The sequence below is a fragment of the Bison bison genome, unplaced genomic scaffold (assembly GCF_000754665.1).
Source record: "Bison bison bison isolate TAMUID 2011002044 unplaced genomic scaffold, Bison_UMD1.0 scf7180017864101, whole genome shotgun sequence".
Lineage (NCBI taxonomy): Eukaryota > Metazoa > Chordata > Mammalia > Artiodactyla > Bovidae > Bison > Bison bison.
In genome coordinates this window covers 2,941,846-2,960,342 of record NW_011494673.1, presented here as the reverse complement: position 1 = coordinate 2,960,342, position 18,497 = coordinate 2,941,846, and the positions used below count along the sequence as shown (strand labels likewise).

General features: G+C 40.3%; 1 protein-coding gene across 1 annotated transcript in view; it reads right to left on the bottom strand.

Annotated features, from left to right (window-relative positions):
* The window catches only part of MSH2 (mutS homolog 2), an 83,515-nt gene that overhangs the window by 28,711 nt on the left and 36,307 nt on the right, over positions 1–18,497 (bottom strand). Inside the window, exon 8 of the mRNA XM_010838648.1 lies at positions 7,698–7,807. Coding sequence (XP_010836950.1) covers positions 7,698–7,807 — 110 coding nt within the window. The remainder of the gene's footprint in view (positions 1–7,697; positions 7,808–18,497) is intronic.

Sequence of the window (18,497 nt, the reverse complement as noted above, 5' to 3'; positions counted from 1 at the left end):
TGTTTCTGAGCCCCGTTATTTCTATAACAGCAGAGCACCCCCCAAAGAACTCAATTGTTAAGTCCTCTCTTAGAGAGTTTCACAACCAGGGAAGTCAAAACCATCATATCTTCCATCTGTTCTCCAAAGAGCTCACTCATCTGCCTTAAAAGCCATTTGCTTTCCAGTAAGTGCCCTTTCTCCCTCTCCCCGTTCCCTACTAAGATACGATACACATCCCAAATTCTAACAGCTTCCTTGATTAATATTTTTCTGTGAACTCAAAATCTGTGCTCTTGCTCATCTGGTTTTGCAGTCTTTGGGTGCAAACTCAAAACCAACAGAATGATCTTGGTTCACTTCCAAGGCACACCATTGAATATCACAGTAATCCAAGTCTATGCCCCAACCACTAATGCTGAAGAAGCTGAAGTTGAACAGTTCTCTGAAGACCTACAAGACCTTCTAGAAGTAATACCAAAAAATGACGTCCTTTTCATCACAGGGGACTGGAATGCAAAAATAGGAAGTCAAGAAATACCTGGAGTAACAGACAAGTTTGGCCTTGGAGTACAAAATGAAGTAGGGCATGGGCTAACAGAGCTTTGCGAAGAGAACACACTGGTCATACCGAACACCCTCTTCCAACAATACAAGAGTCGACTCTACACATGGACATGACCAAATGGTCAATACCGAAATCAGATTGATTCTTTGCAGCCAAAGATGGAGAAGCTCTATATAGTCAGGGGAGAAGGCAATGGCAATCCACTCCAGTGTTCTTGCCTGGAGAATCCCAGGAATGGCGGAGCCTGGTGGGCTGCCGTCTATGGGGTCGCACAGAGTCGGACACGACTGAAGCGACTTAGCAGCAGAAGCAGCATACAGTCAGGAAAAACAAGACCGGGAGCTGACTGTGGCTCAGATCATGAACTCCTTATTGCAAAATTCAGACTTAAATTGAAGAAAGTAGGGAAAACCACCAGACCATTCAGGTATGACCTAAATCTAATCCTGTACAATTGATTATAAAGTGGAAGTGACAAATAGATTCAAGGGACTAGATCCGATAGACAGAGTGCCTGAAGAATTATGGACAGAGGTTCGTAATACTGTACAGGAGATGGTGATCAAAACCATCCCAAAGAAAAAGAAATGCAAAAAGGCAAAATGTTTGTCTGAGAAGGCCTTACAAATAGCTGAGAAAAGAAGAGAAGCGAAAGGCAAAGGAGAAACGGAAAGATACCCATCTGAATGCAGAGTTCCAAAGAACAGCAAATAGAGATAATTTCTTAGCCTTTCTAAGTGAACAATGCAAAGAAATAGAGGAAAAAATAGAATGGGAAAGACTAGAGATCGCTTCAAGAAAATTAGAGATACCAAGGGAACATTTCATGCAGAGATGGGCACAATTAAGGAAAGAAAAGGTATGGACTTAGAAGCAGAAGATATTAAGAAGAGGTGGCAAGATACACAGAACCATACAAAAAAGATCTGAATGACCCAGATAACCACGATGGTGCACTCACTCACTTGAGCCAGACATCCCGGAATACGAAGTCAGATGGGCCTTAGAAAGAAGCATCACTACAAACAAAGCTAGTGGAGGTGATGAAATCCCAGCTATTTCAAATTATAAAATATGATGCTGTTAAAGTGCTTCGTTCAATATGCCAAAAATTTGGAAAACTCAGCAGTGGCCACAGGACTGGAAAAGGACAGACTTTATTTTGAGGGGCTCCAAAATGACTGCAGATGGTGACTGCAACCATGAAATTAAAAGACGCTTGCTCCTTGGAAGAAAAGTTATGACTAACCTAGACAGTATATTAAAAAGCAGAGACATTACTTTGCCAATAAAGGACCATCTAGTCAAAGCTATGGTTTTTCTAGTAGTCGTGTGTGGATGTGAGAGCTGGACTCTAAAGAAAGCCGAGCGCCAAGAATTGATGCTTTTGAACTGTGGTGTTGGAGAAGACTCTTGAGAGTCCCATGGAGAGCAATGAGATCCAACCAGTCCATCCTAAAGGAAATCAGTCCCGAATATTCATTGGAAAGACTGATGCTGAAGCTCCAACACTTTGGCCACCTGATGCAAAGAACTGACTCATTAGAAAAGACCCTGATGCTGGCAAAGATTGAAAGCAGGAGGAGAGGGGGACGACAGAGGATGAGATGGTTAAATGGCATCACTGACTCAATGCACATGAGTTTGAGTAAATTCCAGGAGTTGGTGATGGACAGAGAGGCCTGGCGTGCTGCAGCCCATGGGGTCGCAAAGAGTAGGACACGACTGAGCGACTGAACTGAACCAAGAACTTCCAGATGTTTAAGCTGGATTTAGAAAAGGCAGAGGAACCAGAGATGAAATTGCCAATATCCCCTGGATCATAGGAAAAAGAATTTCAGAAAAACACCCACTTCTGCTTCACTGACTATGCTAAAGCTTTTGACAGTGTGGATCACAACAAACTATGGAAAATTCTGAAAGAGATGGGAATACCAGAGCACCTTATCTGCCTCCTGCAAAACCTGTGTGCAGGTCAAGAAGCAACAGACAAAACCAGACATGGAACAACGGACTGGTGTATAGAGTACATCATGCGAAATGCCAGGCTGGATGAAGCACAAGCTGAAATCAAGACTGCCGGGAGAAAAATCAGTAACTTCAGATATGCAGGTTACACCACCTTTATGGCAGAAAGCGAAGAAGAACTAAAGAGCCTCCTGATGAAAGTTAAAGCAGTGAGTGAAAAAGCTGGCTTAATACCCAACATTCAAAAAACTAAGATCATGGCATCCGGTCCCATCACTTCATGGCAAATAGACGGGGAGACAATGGAAACAATGACAGACTTTATTTTCTTGGGCTCCAAAATCACTGCAGATGGTGACTGCAGCCATGAAATTAAAAGACACTTGCTCCTTGGAAGAAAAGCTATGACAAACCAAGACAATGTATTAAAAAGCAAAGATAATACTTTGCCAAGGTCCTATTATAGTCAAAGCTATGAGCTATTCCAAATCCTGAAAGATGATGCTGTGAAAGTGCTGCACTCAATATGCCAGCAAATTTGGAAAACTCAGCAGTGGCCACAGGACTGGAAAAGGTCCGTTTTCATTCCAATCCCAAAGAAAGGCAATGCCAAAGAATGCTCAAACTACCGCACAATTGCACTCATCTCACACGCTAGTAAAGTAATGCTCAAAATTCTCCAAGCCAGGCTTCAGCAATATGTGAACCGTGAACTTCCTGATGTTCAAGCTGGTTTTAGAAAAGGCAGAGGAACCAGAGATCAAATTGCCAACATCCGCTGGATCACTGAAAAAGCAAGAGAGTTCCAGAAAAACATCTATTTCTGCTTTATTGACTATGCCAAAGCCTTTGACTGTGTGGATCACAATAAACTGTGGAAAATTCTGAAAGAGATGGGAATACCAGACCACCTGATCTGCCTCTTGAGAAATTTGTATGCAGGTCAGGAAGCAACAGTTAGAACTGGACATGGAACAACAGACTGGTTCCAAATAGGAAAAGGAGTTCGTCAAGGCTGTATATGGTCACCCTGCTTATTTAACTTATATGCAGAGTACATCATGAGAAACGCTGGACTGGAAGAAACACAAGCTGGAATCAAGATTGCCGGGAGAAATATCAATAACCTCAGATATGCAGATGACACCACCCTTATGGCAGAAAGTGAAGAGGAATTCAAAAGCCTCTTGATGAAAGTGAAAGTGGAGAGTGAAAAAGTTGGCTTAAAGCTCAACATTCAGGAAACGAAGATCATGGCATCCAGTCCCACCACTTCATGGGAAATAGATGGGGAAACAATGGAAACAGTGTCAGACTTTATTTTTCTGGGCTCCAAAATCACTACAGATGGCGACTGCAGACATGAAATTAAAAGACCCTTACTCCTTGGAAGGAAAGTTATGACCAACCGAGATAGCATATTCAAAAGCAGAGACATTACTTTGCCAACAAAGGTCCATCTAGTCAAGGCTATGGTTTTTCCTGTGGTCATGTATAGATGTGAGAGTTGGACTGTGAAGAAGGCTGAGCCCTGAAGAATTGATGCTTTTGAACTGTGGTGTTGGAGAAGACTCTTTGAGAGTCCCTTGGACTGCAAGGAGATCCAACCAGTCCATTCTGAAGGAGATCAGCCCTGGGATTTCTTTGGAAGGAATGATGCTAAAGCTGTAACTCCAGTACTTTGGCCACCTCATGCGAAGAGTTGACTCATTGGAAAAGACTCTGATGCTGGGAGGGATTGGGGGCAGAAGGAGAAGGGGACGACAGAGGATGAGATGGCTGGATGGCATCGCTGACTCGATGGACGTGAGTCTGAGTGAACTCCGGGAGTTGGTGATGGACAGGGAGGCCTGGCATGCTGTGATTCATGGGGTCGCAAAGAGTCGGACATGACTGAGCGACTGATCTGATCTGATGGTTTTACCAGTAGTCATGTACGGATGTGAGAGTTGGAACATAAAGAAGGCTAAGCGCTAAAGAATTGATGCTTTTGAATTTCTGAACTGTGGTGCTGGAGAAGACTCTTAGTCCCTTGGACTGCAAGGAGATTCAACCAGTCAATCCTAAAGGAAATCAATCCTGAATATTCATTGGAAGGACTGATGCTGAGGATGAAGTTCCAATACTTTAGCCACCTGATGTGAAGATCCGACTCATTGGAAAACACCCTGATGTTGGGAAAGAGTGAAGGCAGGAGGAGAAGGGGAAGATAGAGGACAAGATGGCTGGATGGCATCACTGACTCGATGGACATGAATTTGATCAAGCTCCGGGAGTTGGTGATGGACAGGAAAGCCTGGCATGCTGCAGTCCATGTTGTTGCAAAGAGTCAGACACGACGGAGAGACTGACGGCAACAACAAACAGTGAACCTACAAGAAGACAAGTCTTTCTTCCCCTACAAAGTTAACTACTTAATATTCCATCTTCAGATCTAAAAACTGGGACTTGTCATATCTAAAGTGATAGCAATGAAATTAGGAAAAATGACCTCTCTTTTTCCAGTCTATATCCAATTATTGCACTGTTTTCCTTTCTGACTCACTCCTTCCAGACATTCATAAAATCTTTAAATGCTCTTCTGGCAGCATCATTCAAGAACTGACACTGACTACTATTTTACAGTCACAGCAAATTCAAGTTTAACAGGTATGTGTCAAGTATTTTAGATCAAAGTAAAAATCCTTAATCCACAATAAGGAAAATATAATGGAGCCGAAGAAAGAACACCAGCTATTAACACTGTTCATCTGAAAAGAGGGAAGGAGAAAGACCAAAGACGGTAATTTTTGCTTTGTATTTCCCTGTATCATTTTGTTTCTCTTGTTCTAATATTATGTGTTCCATTTATAAGGAGAAAAACATCAAATAAAGAAAAGCACTTTACAAATTTGTATCCTGGTACTTTAAATATCTTTCTGGAAAACTATCCTCAAGAACACTAACCCCCATATAAATGGAAAAGATTCCCCTGTCACTAAGAAATCATTCCAGAAAAGAAGCATTTATGCCTACACAGACACACATACAAACACACAGTCTCACACACTCACATGCTCCTAAAATCCAAAGATTGTAGACATCTGGATACTGATGCCCCCTTTTCCCCCACAGCTAAGGATGTGGCCTCACCTGTGACTGGGGAGAGTTGGATATTTGTAAATAGTCCTTAAAATGAAAGAAAATAAATGTGTAGATCTTGATGATCAACAACACTCTGACTAAAACAGAGAGATGGAAAAGCAAGAATTGAGCTTTTCCATGTCATTATAGATGTTTCCACATTTGAAAAAACCCGGAGGTTAGGCAAAGCTCTGCTGAAATACTACAACTGATTCTGCCCTTTGTGGCCACCTTAAATTGGACTGTGAAGAAAGCTGAGCGCCGAAGAATTGATGCTTTTGAACTGTGGTGTTGGAGAAGACTCTTTGAGAGTCCCTTGGACTCCAAGGAGATCCAACCTGGTCCATTCTAAAGGAGATCAGCTCTGGGTGTTCTTCGGAAGGAATGATGCTAAAGCTGAAACTCCAGTACTTTGGCCACCTCATCCAAAGAGCTGATTCATTGGAAAAGACTCTGATGCTGGGAGGGATTGGGGGCAGGAGGAAAAGGGGACGACAGAGGATAGATGGCTGGATGTCATCACCGACTTGATGGACGTGAGTCTGAGTGAACTCCGGGAGCTGGTGATAGACAGGGAGGCCTGGCGTGCTGCAATTCATGGGGTCACAAAGAGTCGGACAGGACTGAGTGATTGAACCAAACTGAACTGAAGCCACTATCTCCATGCATTAAAAATATGTGGGTCTCAAACTTAAGCATGTATCAGAATCACCTGGAGGGCTTGTTAAAACATAAAACAGACTGCTACGCTCCCAATGATCTAAAAATTATGTACCTAAAATCATTCCACTAAAAGTGATATTACAGAGGAAACGAGCTAAAACACAAGTCTTCCTAAACAACGGGTGAAAATGATGCAAGTTTCCTAACTGCTTAACCTACAAGTAAATGGAAAAGACTGCCCTATTACTGACAAAATAACACCAGAAAGGAAGCATTTATACCTATACAAACACTCCTCTTTCACTTCTAAAACCTAAAAAGCATAGAGTAAATGTGGTTTAGTATTTTGAATCTCAGTTAATTATCCAACAAAAAATTAAATCAGCATCACATATGTCATGTGTTAACTCCAATTAATCTAGTTATTAAGAAGAATGCAAAGAATCTAACTATCATTTAATAAGAATAATGTAAGCACATATTCTTTACCAACTGAGCTCTTCAAGCTCCTTGCAGTTCCTTGGACTGCAAGGATATCGAACCAGTTAATCCTGAAGGAAATCAGGCCTGAATATTCATTGGAAGGACTGATGCTGAAGCTCCAATACTTTGTCCACCTGATTCAAAGAACTGACTCATTTGAAAAGACACTGATGCTGGGAAAGACTGAAGGCGGGAAGAGAAGAGGATGACAGAGGATGAGATGGTTGGATGGCATCACCAACTCGATGGACATGAGCTTGAGTAAGCTCCAGGAGTTGGTGATGGAAAGGGAAGCCTGGCATGCTGCCGTCCATGGGGTTCCAAGGAATCGGACACGACTGAGCGACTGAACTGAACTGAAGCACGTATTCCTTGCATGATCATGTTTAACAGAAAATGCAGTGTAGAAAAATTTCACAGTATTAGTATGCAGAGTCATGGTTAACTTTTCAGTATATAATGACTACTAGAGATACACTCTCTCTCACCTCCTCCCCCAAAGACCTTCCCTACGTGGAAATAAACAAGAGAAGCTGACATCTCTTATTTTCCATATTTACCTCTATACCCTGTCCCTTTTCAATGACTATAACTTTGGTTCTTTCTTAGAATTAAAACTCAGCTTGCAAATGTGAAATCTTTTATTTATGAAATTTTCTTTAAACAGGGCACTTATCCCCAATATTCACTTCCTCTGTTAACCCTTCTTAATTTTTATCCACTGAAATGATTTTTATTAAAAAAATAAAATTTAAAAACCTTTTCTCATCACTCGTTCTTACATACACTGTCTCAAAAGGGCCCTACAAGTGCTACAATTCAACACTAATAAGAGAAATCTGGAGAAGTTTTCTGATGTGCCTTTGCTTTTCAAAATTATTTTTGTGCCTGTTTTAAAGAGTATATTGCATACCTGATCCATATCTAAAGTTGTTTCTATCATTTCCTGAAACTTGGAGAAGTCAGAACGAAGATCAATAAGAGGAGTCACAAAAACTGCCAGAAACAATGCCTGATGTTTTCCTAAAAGAAAGAAAAAGAAAAGTAAATAAGTAGGTCCTATTTTTAAGAATACAAAACTACAAATCATAAAAATCTAATTATAATGAGCAGCATTTGATCCCAAAAAGTACAAACTGTGCAGCAGATCTCTGAAGTTACTCAGTAGGATACCTTAATTCAAACGTGTTTAGGACTTATATGCAAAGGGAAATGGTCTGGCATTCAAAACCCCCTACTAATAAAACAGTGCCTCCCCCACAAGTCTGTGAAAGAGTGAGTCAAAGTCGTTCAGTCGTGTTCGACTCTTTGCGACCCCATGGACTATATAGTCCGTGGGATTCTCTAGGCCAGAATACTGGAGTGGATAGCCTTTCCCTTCTCCGGGAAATCTTCCCAACCCAGGGATCGAACCCAGGTCTCCTGCATTGGTGTGGATTCTTTATCAACTGAGCCACAAGGGAAGCCCCCACAAGCCTGTAATCTCCTTCATAAGCAGTGCTATATACAGAAACGTGACATTAATTACAACCAAATGAACTGTGTTTCCTTGCAGATTTAACAATCCCAAGTCAACGTTATTAAAATAAAGTATCTCTAACTTACCTTATAAACCCCTAATTTCCATTAGTAATACAGTGTTCCAATTAACAGAGGCTAAATCAAGTCATGTATTTACACTGGAACTTTGCTTGATGTTGTTTAAAAGCACATGCTGGGAAATCATGTGAGGAGAAGTAAGTGAAGCAACAGAATCTACAGCTTGAAAGGCCTGAGTAGAGAGCTGGGAACCAATCCCTGCTCTCATACTTACTGGCTCTGTGATCTGAAGCCGCCTTTTCCTTGTCTATTGTAATGGAAGTAGTAACAACAGCTACCCAGAAGATGAAAGAGTAGACCACCATACACAACACTTAGTATATATAGTACTTGAGACTTAATAGAAGCTCAGCAATGGTTATCATGTATTATTATTGGTTGTAACACAGAATTTTTTTTTCTAATATCCAGTAAATTCCTTTAGAAGAACTCTGCAAGTGATCTCTGCTGCTGCTGCTGCTAAGTCGCTTCAGTCATGTCCGACTCTATGCGACCCCATAGACGACAGCCCACCAGGCTCCCCTGTCCCTGGGATTCTCCAGGCAAGAGTACTGGCGTGGGTTGCCATTGCCTTCTCCAAAGCAATCTCTAGCATACTGCATTTTACTCCAAAGCAGCAGTTACCAGCCTTTACAGAAGTAGGGGAAGCTCTTGGGAAGATGATGAAAAAGCTACGATGGCAGTCAAACAATTATGAGAATTCATTTATTATTATTAATCACAACAGTCTCTACACATATTGAGAAAACAGTACATATGTGTGAAACATTATTTGGACAGTCCGTAAACAACACTTTGCCCACATAATGTCTGTTGTGCTACAATGTCTGGTTCTTTAGTCTGAATTAGCTCACATGCGATTGGTTAAGAGGGGAATGATGGCAGCAAAACAGGGTGCTAGCACGGATTCACAAATGATTTCTCCTCCAGACCACTAAAGTTTTGAAGAGATCAAGGCCAAGCTTTCCCACAATTAAAGAGTAAGCTTGGCAACAGCTACTTGACCTCACGGTAGCTGGCTTAACCATTATACTTTCCACTATGAAAAGTGGATATGTATATCTACATTCTTATAAGATATGTAGAAAGGCTGAATATAGATGAAGAGTACAAAAACATCTGCCAGTGTTTAAAAAAATTTTTTTTTCTAACTGAACTGTATATTCCCTGGTACAGATTTTTAACTTGGTTGAAACTGACCTTTATTTGAAGTAAATGCCCCTGAAGGGCACCTCAAAGGAGGGAAAAAAAAGAGTCCCAAACTTAAAAGCTTCAAGTCACTTGATGCTGATATTGGGTACAAATCCAATGGAGATTTATGTAGGCTACTATTTTTGTTTTAATTAATTTTTATTGGAGTATAGTTGTTTTACAGTAGGCTTCATTAAGGTTTGTTAACGCTTTTGTTAGCAATCATTTAAAATTTTTCATATATTTTGAGGTCTACCTTATCACTATTTTTTCTGTTAAGTTCTCTTCTACCACATGACTTTGAAGAAGGTTAAGGTTTCCTGAAAAAACACAAGCAGTATCACTGTAGCAACACCTGTACAAAGTTCAGAATATTTCCTCTAGTCCCTTACACACAGGCCCACTTGCTGGAGCTGTTCTCAGTTAATGTCCCTTCTCTGCTCACTTGCTCCCTATCCTGCAAGCCTTATCTAGCATCTTTTTAAATAAATTAATTGATATCAGAGTATAATTGCTTTACAATGTTAAGTTAGTTTCTGTTGTACAGCAAAATGAATCAGTTACACACACGTATATATCCCCTCTTTTTTGGATTTCCTCCCCATTTAGTTCATCCCAGAGCACTGAGTAGAGTTCCCCGTGCTATACAATTGATTCTCGTTAGTTATCTACTTTGAATATAGTTGTGTATATATGTCAGTCCCAGTCTACCAACTCGTCCCGCCCTGCCCTGCTCCTCCTTGATAGCCACTGGTTTGCTTTCTGCATTTGTGGCTCTACTTCTGCAAGGAAGTTCATCAGTACCACTTCTCTAGATTTCACATACAAGTGATATTATACAATATTCTTCTTTTCTTTCTGACTTACTTCACTCTATATGACAATCTCTAGGTCCCTCTATATCACTGCAAATGGAATTATTTTATTCCTTTTCACGGCTGAGTAATACTCTACCGTGTCTAAGTACCACATCTTCTTCTCTATTGGTTTTTCTATCTATTGGCTGCACCACGTGGCTAGGGAGACATTAGTTCCCTGACCAGTGATCAAACCTGGGCCCTCAGCAGTAAAAAGCTCAGAGTCCTAACCACGGGACTGCCAAGGAATTCCCCAGCATCTTGAATTCCTTTCCCTATTCGTAAGTTGTACTGAGCCCTAGGTGCCAATTTCAGCTGGTTCCCCCCTCCAACTGGTTATGGTTTTAATTAAAAAATAACAGCTCTATTGAGATATGATTCATATACCAAACAATTCTTCATTTTAAAGTATACAATTCAATGGTTTTCAGTATATTCACAGATCTAGGCAATAACAACCACAATCAATTTTCAAACTGTCACTGCTCTCAAAAGAAACAAGGAACCCTACACCCATTAGCAATAACTTACAATTTTCCTCCAACCCCCTGCCACCCCTTCAAGCCTAGGCAACCACTACTCCTCCACTCTATGGATTTGCTTCTTCTGGTCTTTTCATATAAAAGGATATTACACTGTGACTGCCTTTTTTCACTTAGCATAATGCTTTCAAGGTTCATCCATGTTGTATCATGCATCAGTACTTCATTCCTTTTGACTGAGGAACAATATTCCATTGTATGGATATGCCACATTTTATTTATTCATTCACCAACTGATGGGCACCATTGAGTTTTTCCATATACTCCATTTTCAACTAGCTACCACAATCTGAAAAGCTCTACATGATCTATCCTAGGGTCTTAAAGGTACACAGATCCTTGAATTCAAGGTAGTACATAAACAAAGAGAAATTAATCTCATCTTCATTTTCTGTAACCTCTAACTGGAACCAAGCATTTTCTTCCACCGTTAATGTAAGTAATAAATCACAGTAGTATTATCAGTACCTTCCAATGTTAATATAAGTAATAAATCACACAGTATTATTTTATTTGTAATCAACTTTATTTTTGGGGGGCTCCAAAATCACTGCAGATGGTGACTGCAGCCATGAAATTAAAAGACGCTTACTCCTTGGAAGGAAAGTTATGACCAACCTAGATAGCATATTCAAAAGCAGAGACATTACTTTGCCAACAAAGGTTCATCTAGTCAAGGCTATGGTTTTTCCAGTGGTCATGTATGGATGTGAGAGTTGGACCGTGAAGAAAGCTGAGCACCGAAGAATTGATGCTTTTGAACTGTGGTGATGGAGAAGACTCTTGAGAGGCCCATGGACTGCAAGGAGATCCAACCAGTCCATTCTGAAGGAGATCAGCCCTGGGTGTTCTTTGGAAGGAATGATGCTAAAGCTCAAACTCCAGTACTTTGGCCACCTCATGTGAAGAGTTGACTCATTGGAAAAGACTCTGATGCTGGAAGGGATTGGGGGCAAGGGGAAAAGGGGACAACAGAGGATGAGATGGCTGGATGGCATCTCTGACTTGATGGACGTGAGTTTGAGTGAACTCCGGGAGTTGGGGATAGGCAGGGAGGCCTGGTGTGCTGCAATTCATGGGGTCGCAAAGAGTCGGACACGACTGAGCAACTGAACTGAATCAACTAAAATTCCAAACGTTTTCATATCACAGTTTTTGGAGATAACTAGATAACTTTAACATTTAAACTCATTAGTTCAAAGTTAAAGTAGAACTTCACCCAAACCACGTTTTTTAATGCATTAATAAAAAGCACATATTTCTCAAGAATATTTTATATTCTGATAAGTGTGTTTCAATATAAATGGCTTCCTATTTAACTCTATGTGTTTTATTTTATGCATTTAAAAACATTATTCTGAGAAGTGGTTCAAAGGCTTTATTGGAAGTCAAAAGGGTCCAAGCATAAAAATGTTAAAAACCTCAAAAGACCTCACCTCCTAACAGTGCCCTTATTCTCCATCTCTATGGTTGACAACCCTAGCTTCTCTTCACTCCTTCAACAAGTTAAGCTGTAGGCACTTATTCTAGCTACTCCCACTAGCCTCCCCTATATCTTAACAGTCGGCTCTCTGTCATCATTGAGATTTACCTGAAACAGCAATTCCATGGAGAGGCCATCTTCAACCACCATATCTAGTGTCTTCCTGGCCTAGCCAAGTTATTCTATCACATGAAAATATTATGCTTTCTTTGTTGTACTATTTGAAGTTCTTGCTCATTTATTTGTCTGTCTTTACTCTTCCACAATTACAGAACCTCCATAAAGACAGACTTTATCTGTCATATCTGCCACTGTACTTCCTAGAACAATGCCCAGCACAAAGCAGGCAACTGACAACCATCTCCTCAATGAATGACTTTATGAAGGGAGCAAAGGAGTAAAGAAGCAGTCAGTCACTGGTCATTAGTTCTGATACACGCAATACTCATCTAGCAAGGATAACAAACATCACACAGGGAAATAATTGCTAGCTTCTTAATTTGTCAAAATGTGGAATGTCTTAAGTAATCAAATTCAATAATATTTCTAAGAACTCCAGATTCATTGTCAGCCCCTAAAAACTCATTTATGACTCCCTGAAGATTTCATTTTCAAGAATGCAGCTACATATTCAATGGAGAAAAGACAGCCTTCAGTAAACAATCCTGGGGAGACTGGATATTCACACGTAAAAGAATGAAACTAGACCCTTAAGTGCTCCACTCACAAAAGTTAACTCAAAATGGATTAAATACTTAAACAGGATAAGACCTGAAAACATGAAACTTCTAAAAGAAATCATGGGGGGGAACCTCCTTGACATGGGTCTTGGCAATGATTTTTTTGGATAGAACACCCAAAGCACAAGTAATAAAATTAAAAATAAACTAAAGGGACTACATCAAACCAAAAAGCTTCTGCATAATAAAAGAAACAATCAACAAATGAAAAGGCAACCTATGGAAGGAGAGAAAATATCTGCAAACCATTTATCTGATAAGGTGTTAATATCCAAAGTAGATAAAGAACTAACAGAACTCAATAGCAAAAAGAAAACCCAATTAATCCGATTTTAAAATGGGCAAAAGCCATGAATAGACATTTCACTAAAGTAGATATATGAATGGCCAATAGATACATGAAGAGAAGCTCAAAATTAGGGAAATGAAAATTAAAACCACAGTAACACTTCAGGCTCATTAAAATGGCCATAATCAAAAAGACAAGAGATAACAAAGAACAAAGGTAAGGATGAGAGAAAAGGAAACATGAGCACTCTTGGGGAGATTGTAAACTGGTGCAGCCACTATGTAAAACAGTATGGAGGAGCCTCAAAAATTAAAAACAGAACTACCATGGGACTTCCCTCATGGCCCAGTGGCTAAGACTCCGAGCTCCTAATGCAGTGGGGCCTGGGTTTGATCCTTGGTCAGGGAATAAGATCCCACATGTCTCAAATAAGACACAGTGCAGCCAAATTAAAAAAAAAAAAAAAATAGAACTACCATATGATCTAGCAATTTCACTCCTGGGAATATAACCAAAGCAAACAAAAACACTGATTGGAAAAGATATGTGCACCTCCATGTTTGTAGCAGCATTATTCACAATAGACAAAATATGGAAACAACCTAAGTATATGCCAATGGATAAAGGGTTAGAGAAAATGTGATTACATACACACACATACAGATACACACACAGACTACTATTCTACCATTAAAAAACAAAACAAGGAAGACTGCCATGTGTGACATGAATGGACCTTGAGGGCATTATGCTAAGTGAAATGAGTCAGAAAAAGACAAACGGTGATCTCACTTATCTGTGAAATCTTAAAACAACAACAAAAATAATAATGCATAGATAAAGGGATCAGATTTGTGGCTGGGAGGAGAGGAGAGCTGGAGGAAGGAGGTCCAAAGGCACAAACTTCTAGATACAAGATAATTAAACAGTACGGATATAATGTACAGCATGATGACTACAGTTAACACTGCTATATGACGTATATGAAAACTATTAAGCAGTACTTTGGCCACCTCATGTGAAGAGTTGACTCATTGGAAAAGACTCTGATGCTGGGAGGGATTGGGGGCAGGAGGAGAAGGGGACGACAGAGGATGAGATGGCTGGATGGCATCACTGACTCGATGGACGTGAGTCTGAGTGAACTCCGGGAGTTGGTGATGGACAGGGAGGCCTGGCGTGCTGCGATTCATGGGGTCGCAAAGAGTCGGACACGACTTGAGCGACTGAACTGAACTGAAATCCTAAGAGTTCTCATCACAAGGAAAAATTTTAGAAGAGTGTGGTTGTGTGCCTCAGAAACTGCTGCAATGTTTAGGTCATTAAATAAGCCTAAATACTTACATTTCTGTAACAACCCAAACAAAGCATAATCTAATCTCTATCAAACATTTTATCATTTACTATGATAAAAATTAGAACAAATTTCAGGATAGACTGAAAGCTCCTAAGTTTATGAAGAGAAACTGGTTCATTAAGATGTACTCTGGAATCACACCCAAGCCAGCTTCTAAATCTAAACCTTAACTGGTGCATTAACACCAGTTCTGGGACTTTTCTCCATCTCGCCTGTGTTCACGCCACTGATTGAGAGAAATACTAAGGAGACAATCCTTTAGAGACGTTAATTTTCAGGGGACTTCCCTGGGGCTTCAGTGGTTAGACTCAGGGCTTTCATTGAACCCAGGGCCTGGGTCAATCCCTGTCCAGGATCAAGGATCTCATAAGTCAGATGGCATGGCCAAAACAAAAAAAAGTTAATTTTCTACTGGCAAAAACACTAATGAAAACTACTTTGACATGTGCATTGCCCCAAAATAAAATGTTGGTACTTTTCTGATAAACTCATTACAAAGGAAGACAAGCAAGGATAACAACAGGGAAATACAGGAAGGTTTTGGAAACAAAACCAGGACAGGAGTGTACCCAAAGGTAGGAACAAGGTCGGCTTAGCCAAAGAAATGACTGTAAAGGTGAAAATCTAAGATGAAGAGAACAGGGCTTCCCTGGCAGTTCAGTGATAAAAGAATCCACCTGCCAATGCAGGAGATACACAGGTTCGATCCCTGATCTGGGAGGAGCCCACATGACAGGGAGCAACTAAGCCTGTGTGCTGCAACGACTGAGCCTGTGCTCTAGAGCCCAGGGAGCAGAAACTACTGAAGCCCTCTCGTTCTAGAGGCCGTTCTCCACAATAAGAGAAGCCATGCACCAAAATGAAGAGTAGGCCCCATTGCCACAACTAGAGAAAAGACGCCACCACAGCAACGAAGACCTAGCACAGCCAAAAGCAAAAAACTTATATTTTAAAAAAAGGTTTAAAGTACATTAAAAAAAAAAAGATGAAGAGAACAAAGCCAAGTGAGATGAGAAGGGAAAAATGTCTGAATCTAAAGGAATAGCACATACAAAGGCTGATGATTGTGCAGTATATGTGAGGTCCAGAGGATGTTCAAGTTCACATGAATAGACAAAAAACAAATGCAATTTGTGTTTTCAAACTGCAGACCTTTCTCCAACATAAAATTTAAAAATCTTAGCATTTTTGACAGGAAAAAAAAAAGTCAAAGTACATTGTATTTGTTTCAAGTTTTATATATTATTTCAGTTAATAATTTGTTTTTATAGACACTGAATACAGTGTCTATGTATTGTTAAAAACAAGACAATGGGCCCCAAATGGAGTTGCTTATACTAAGTCCCAGGTCATCAAATCAAGGCTTACCTTAATTATAATTTTGTCTCTCCCAGAAACGGAATTTTAAGCCAGTCAATTGGGAATCACCTGATCAGCACCAGTTAGATAATGTGCTTGATTGATAGGCCCCTACAATCTCCCTAAAGGAAAGAGACCTTACCATAACCAGCTGTTTTGTCAAAATTAACTTGTTTCTGCTCCCTTCTGCCTATGAAAGTCTTTCATTTTGTCAGATACAGGTCTTTTCTATCTCCTGCCCCGTTTCTGAACTGTTGAATAAAGCCAGTAAGATCCTTAAAATTTACTCAGTTGAATTTTGTTTCTTAACAGTGCATAGACACACCCACGGGAGTGCACTGAGTCAAATGAAAACGTATATCTTACTGTGAAAAGTGGAAGTGTTAGTTGCTCAGTTGTGTCCAACTCTTTGCAACCCCATGGACTATAGCCCACCAGGCTCCTCTGTCCATGGGATTTCCCAAGCAAGAATACTGGAGTGGGTTGCCATTTCCTTCTCCAATCTTACTTTGAGTCATAGTCAAAAAGTGTAAGAAACACTGGCAATGAGTACTAGCAGAGAAAGGAAAGACAGGGATAGGCAGAGCCTATCTATGAGGGGCCTTTCAAACCAGCTCATACTCTAATCCTAAAGGCAGTGAAAAACCCCTGAAGGGCTAATGACATTTATATTTTTACATATAAATATATTTACATATTAAGAAAGACAGCTGGCTGAAGCAGATAATGGATTAGAGAGTGCTAAGGCAAAAGACAGCAAAAGCATTAGGAGGCTGACAGTAGTTCAGGTAAGAAAGGATTATAGCCTGGGCTAGGGAGCTGGCAGTGGGATGGAAAGGTGTCTGAGGTGAAGAATACATATGATGCGATACCAGCAGGACCTGGTAACTGAGTGAATGCAACGAGAGAGGGGCACGAGGCAAGGCTGATTCCCAAGGCTTAGGCTACCGGGCAGATGACTGGGGCCATTTTACAGAGAATACACCAAAGAAGAGTTTAGAGAGGAGAATTCACAGTAGACATTGAAACATGGGCCTTTATGGGAAATCCTCAGTCAGTTCCCATTCAGTGATAATCAGTGGTCTGACTAGCAGTGGTCCACTTTAGTCAGACCATGACTTCCCCAGCTCATCAGCTGATCAGCCCACCATTCCGCACTATTTATCTGTAACCTGCCTGGTCTTATCCACTACAGGCAGATGGCAACCACACCACTGGCCCCCAGCTTCCCACCACAAGAAGACTTTCCTAGATCAGTGTGTGGCAAAGTTGAGGCTGCTAGGTAAATTGGCTGCAGTTGCACCAAAATTATTGGTAAACATCTTTCTCAAATCATTTACATCTTATTTAATGTAACTAAGAAATAAGTGGAAATGGCTGGCAAAACGATTAAGAAAAAGACACTAAGATGTTCTAATCAAGTTAAATGAGTAAGTAACACTAAAATCAAAATGAACTATAGGGAAGTTCTGGATAACATATGAGGTGCTTCTTTACACGTGTCCTCCTGACACTAACTCAGGTCCAAGGCCTGCCACTAGTCATAGATCTGCTCAGTCAGACTTTCCAAAATAGTTTAAGACCAGAAAAACCAACCTAAAGTCTAAATTAATTATAAAGTTAGTATTAGGGACTTCCCTGGCAGTCCAGTGGATACGAATCTACCTGCCAACACAGGGAACATGGGTTCAATCCCTGTTCCTGGAAGATCTCACGTGCTGTGGAGCGACTAGGTCCGTGTGCCGTAACTACTGAGCCCACGTGCTACAAGCACTGACACCTACACACCTAGAGCCTGTGCTCAGCAACAAGGGAAGCCACTGAACGGGAAGCCCATGCACAGCAATGAAGAGTAGCCCCCACTCGCAGCAACTAGAGAAAGCCCATGTGACAGAAACGAAGATCAGCCAAAAAGACAATTAAATAAATTAAGAAAAATAATAATAAAGTTAGTTTAGCATTCTTGTTCCAGTAAATATTTTGGTATATGGGAATAAAAAGACATGAGTTTCAACTAACAAAGATTTAAAAATTTATTCTATGCCCACCTTCCCATGACTAATTTAACATAATTTTCTCGTGTTTTTAATTCCAGGCTAGAAGTTTTATTAAGTACAATTAAACTTTATCTCACCCTTAAATATATTTATGAAATGGATTTAAAAATTCATGTAAGTGGAAAAAAGGTTGGCAAGATGCTAATTAAAGTTTACAGTATTCACACAAATATGAGGTTGGAGTCAAAATATTACCAAATTAGTAAAGAAACCAAGAGCTGAAGTGCAGTGAATCACAG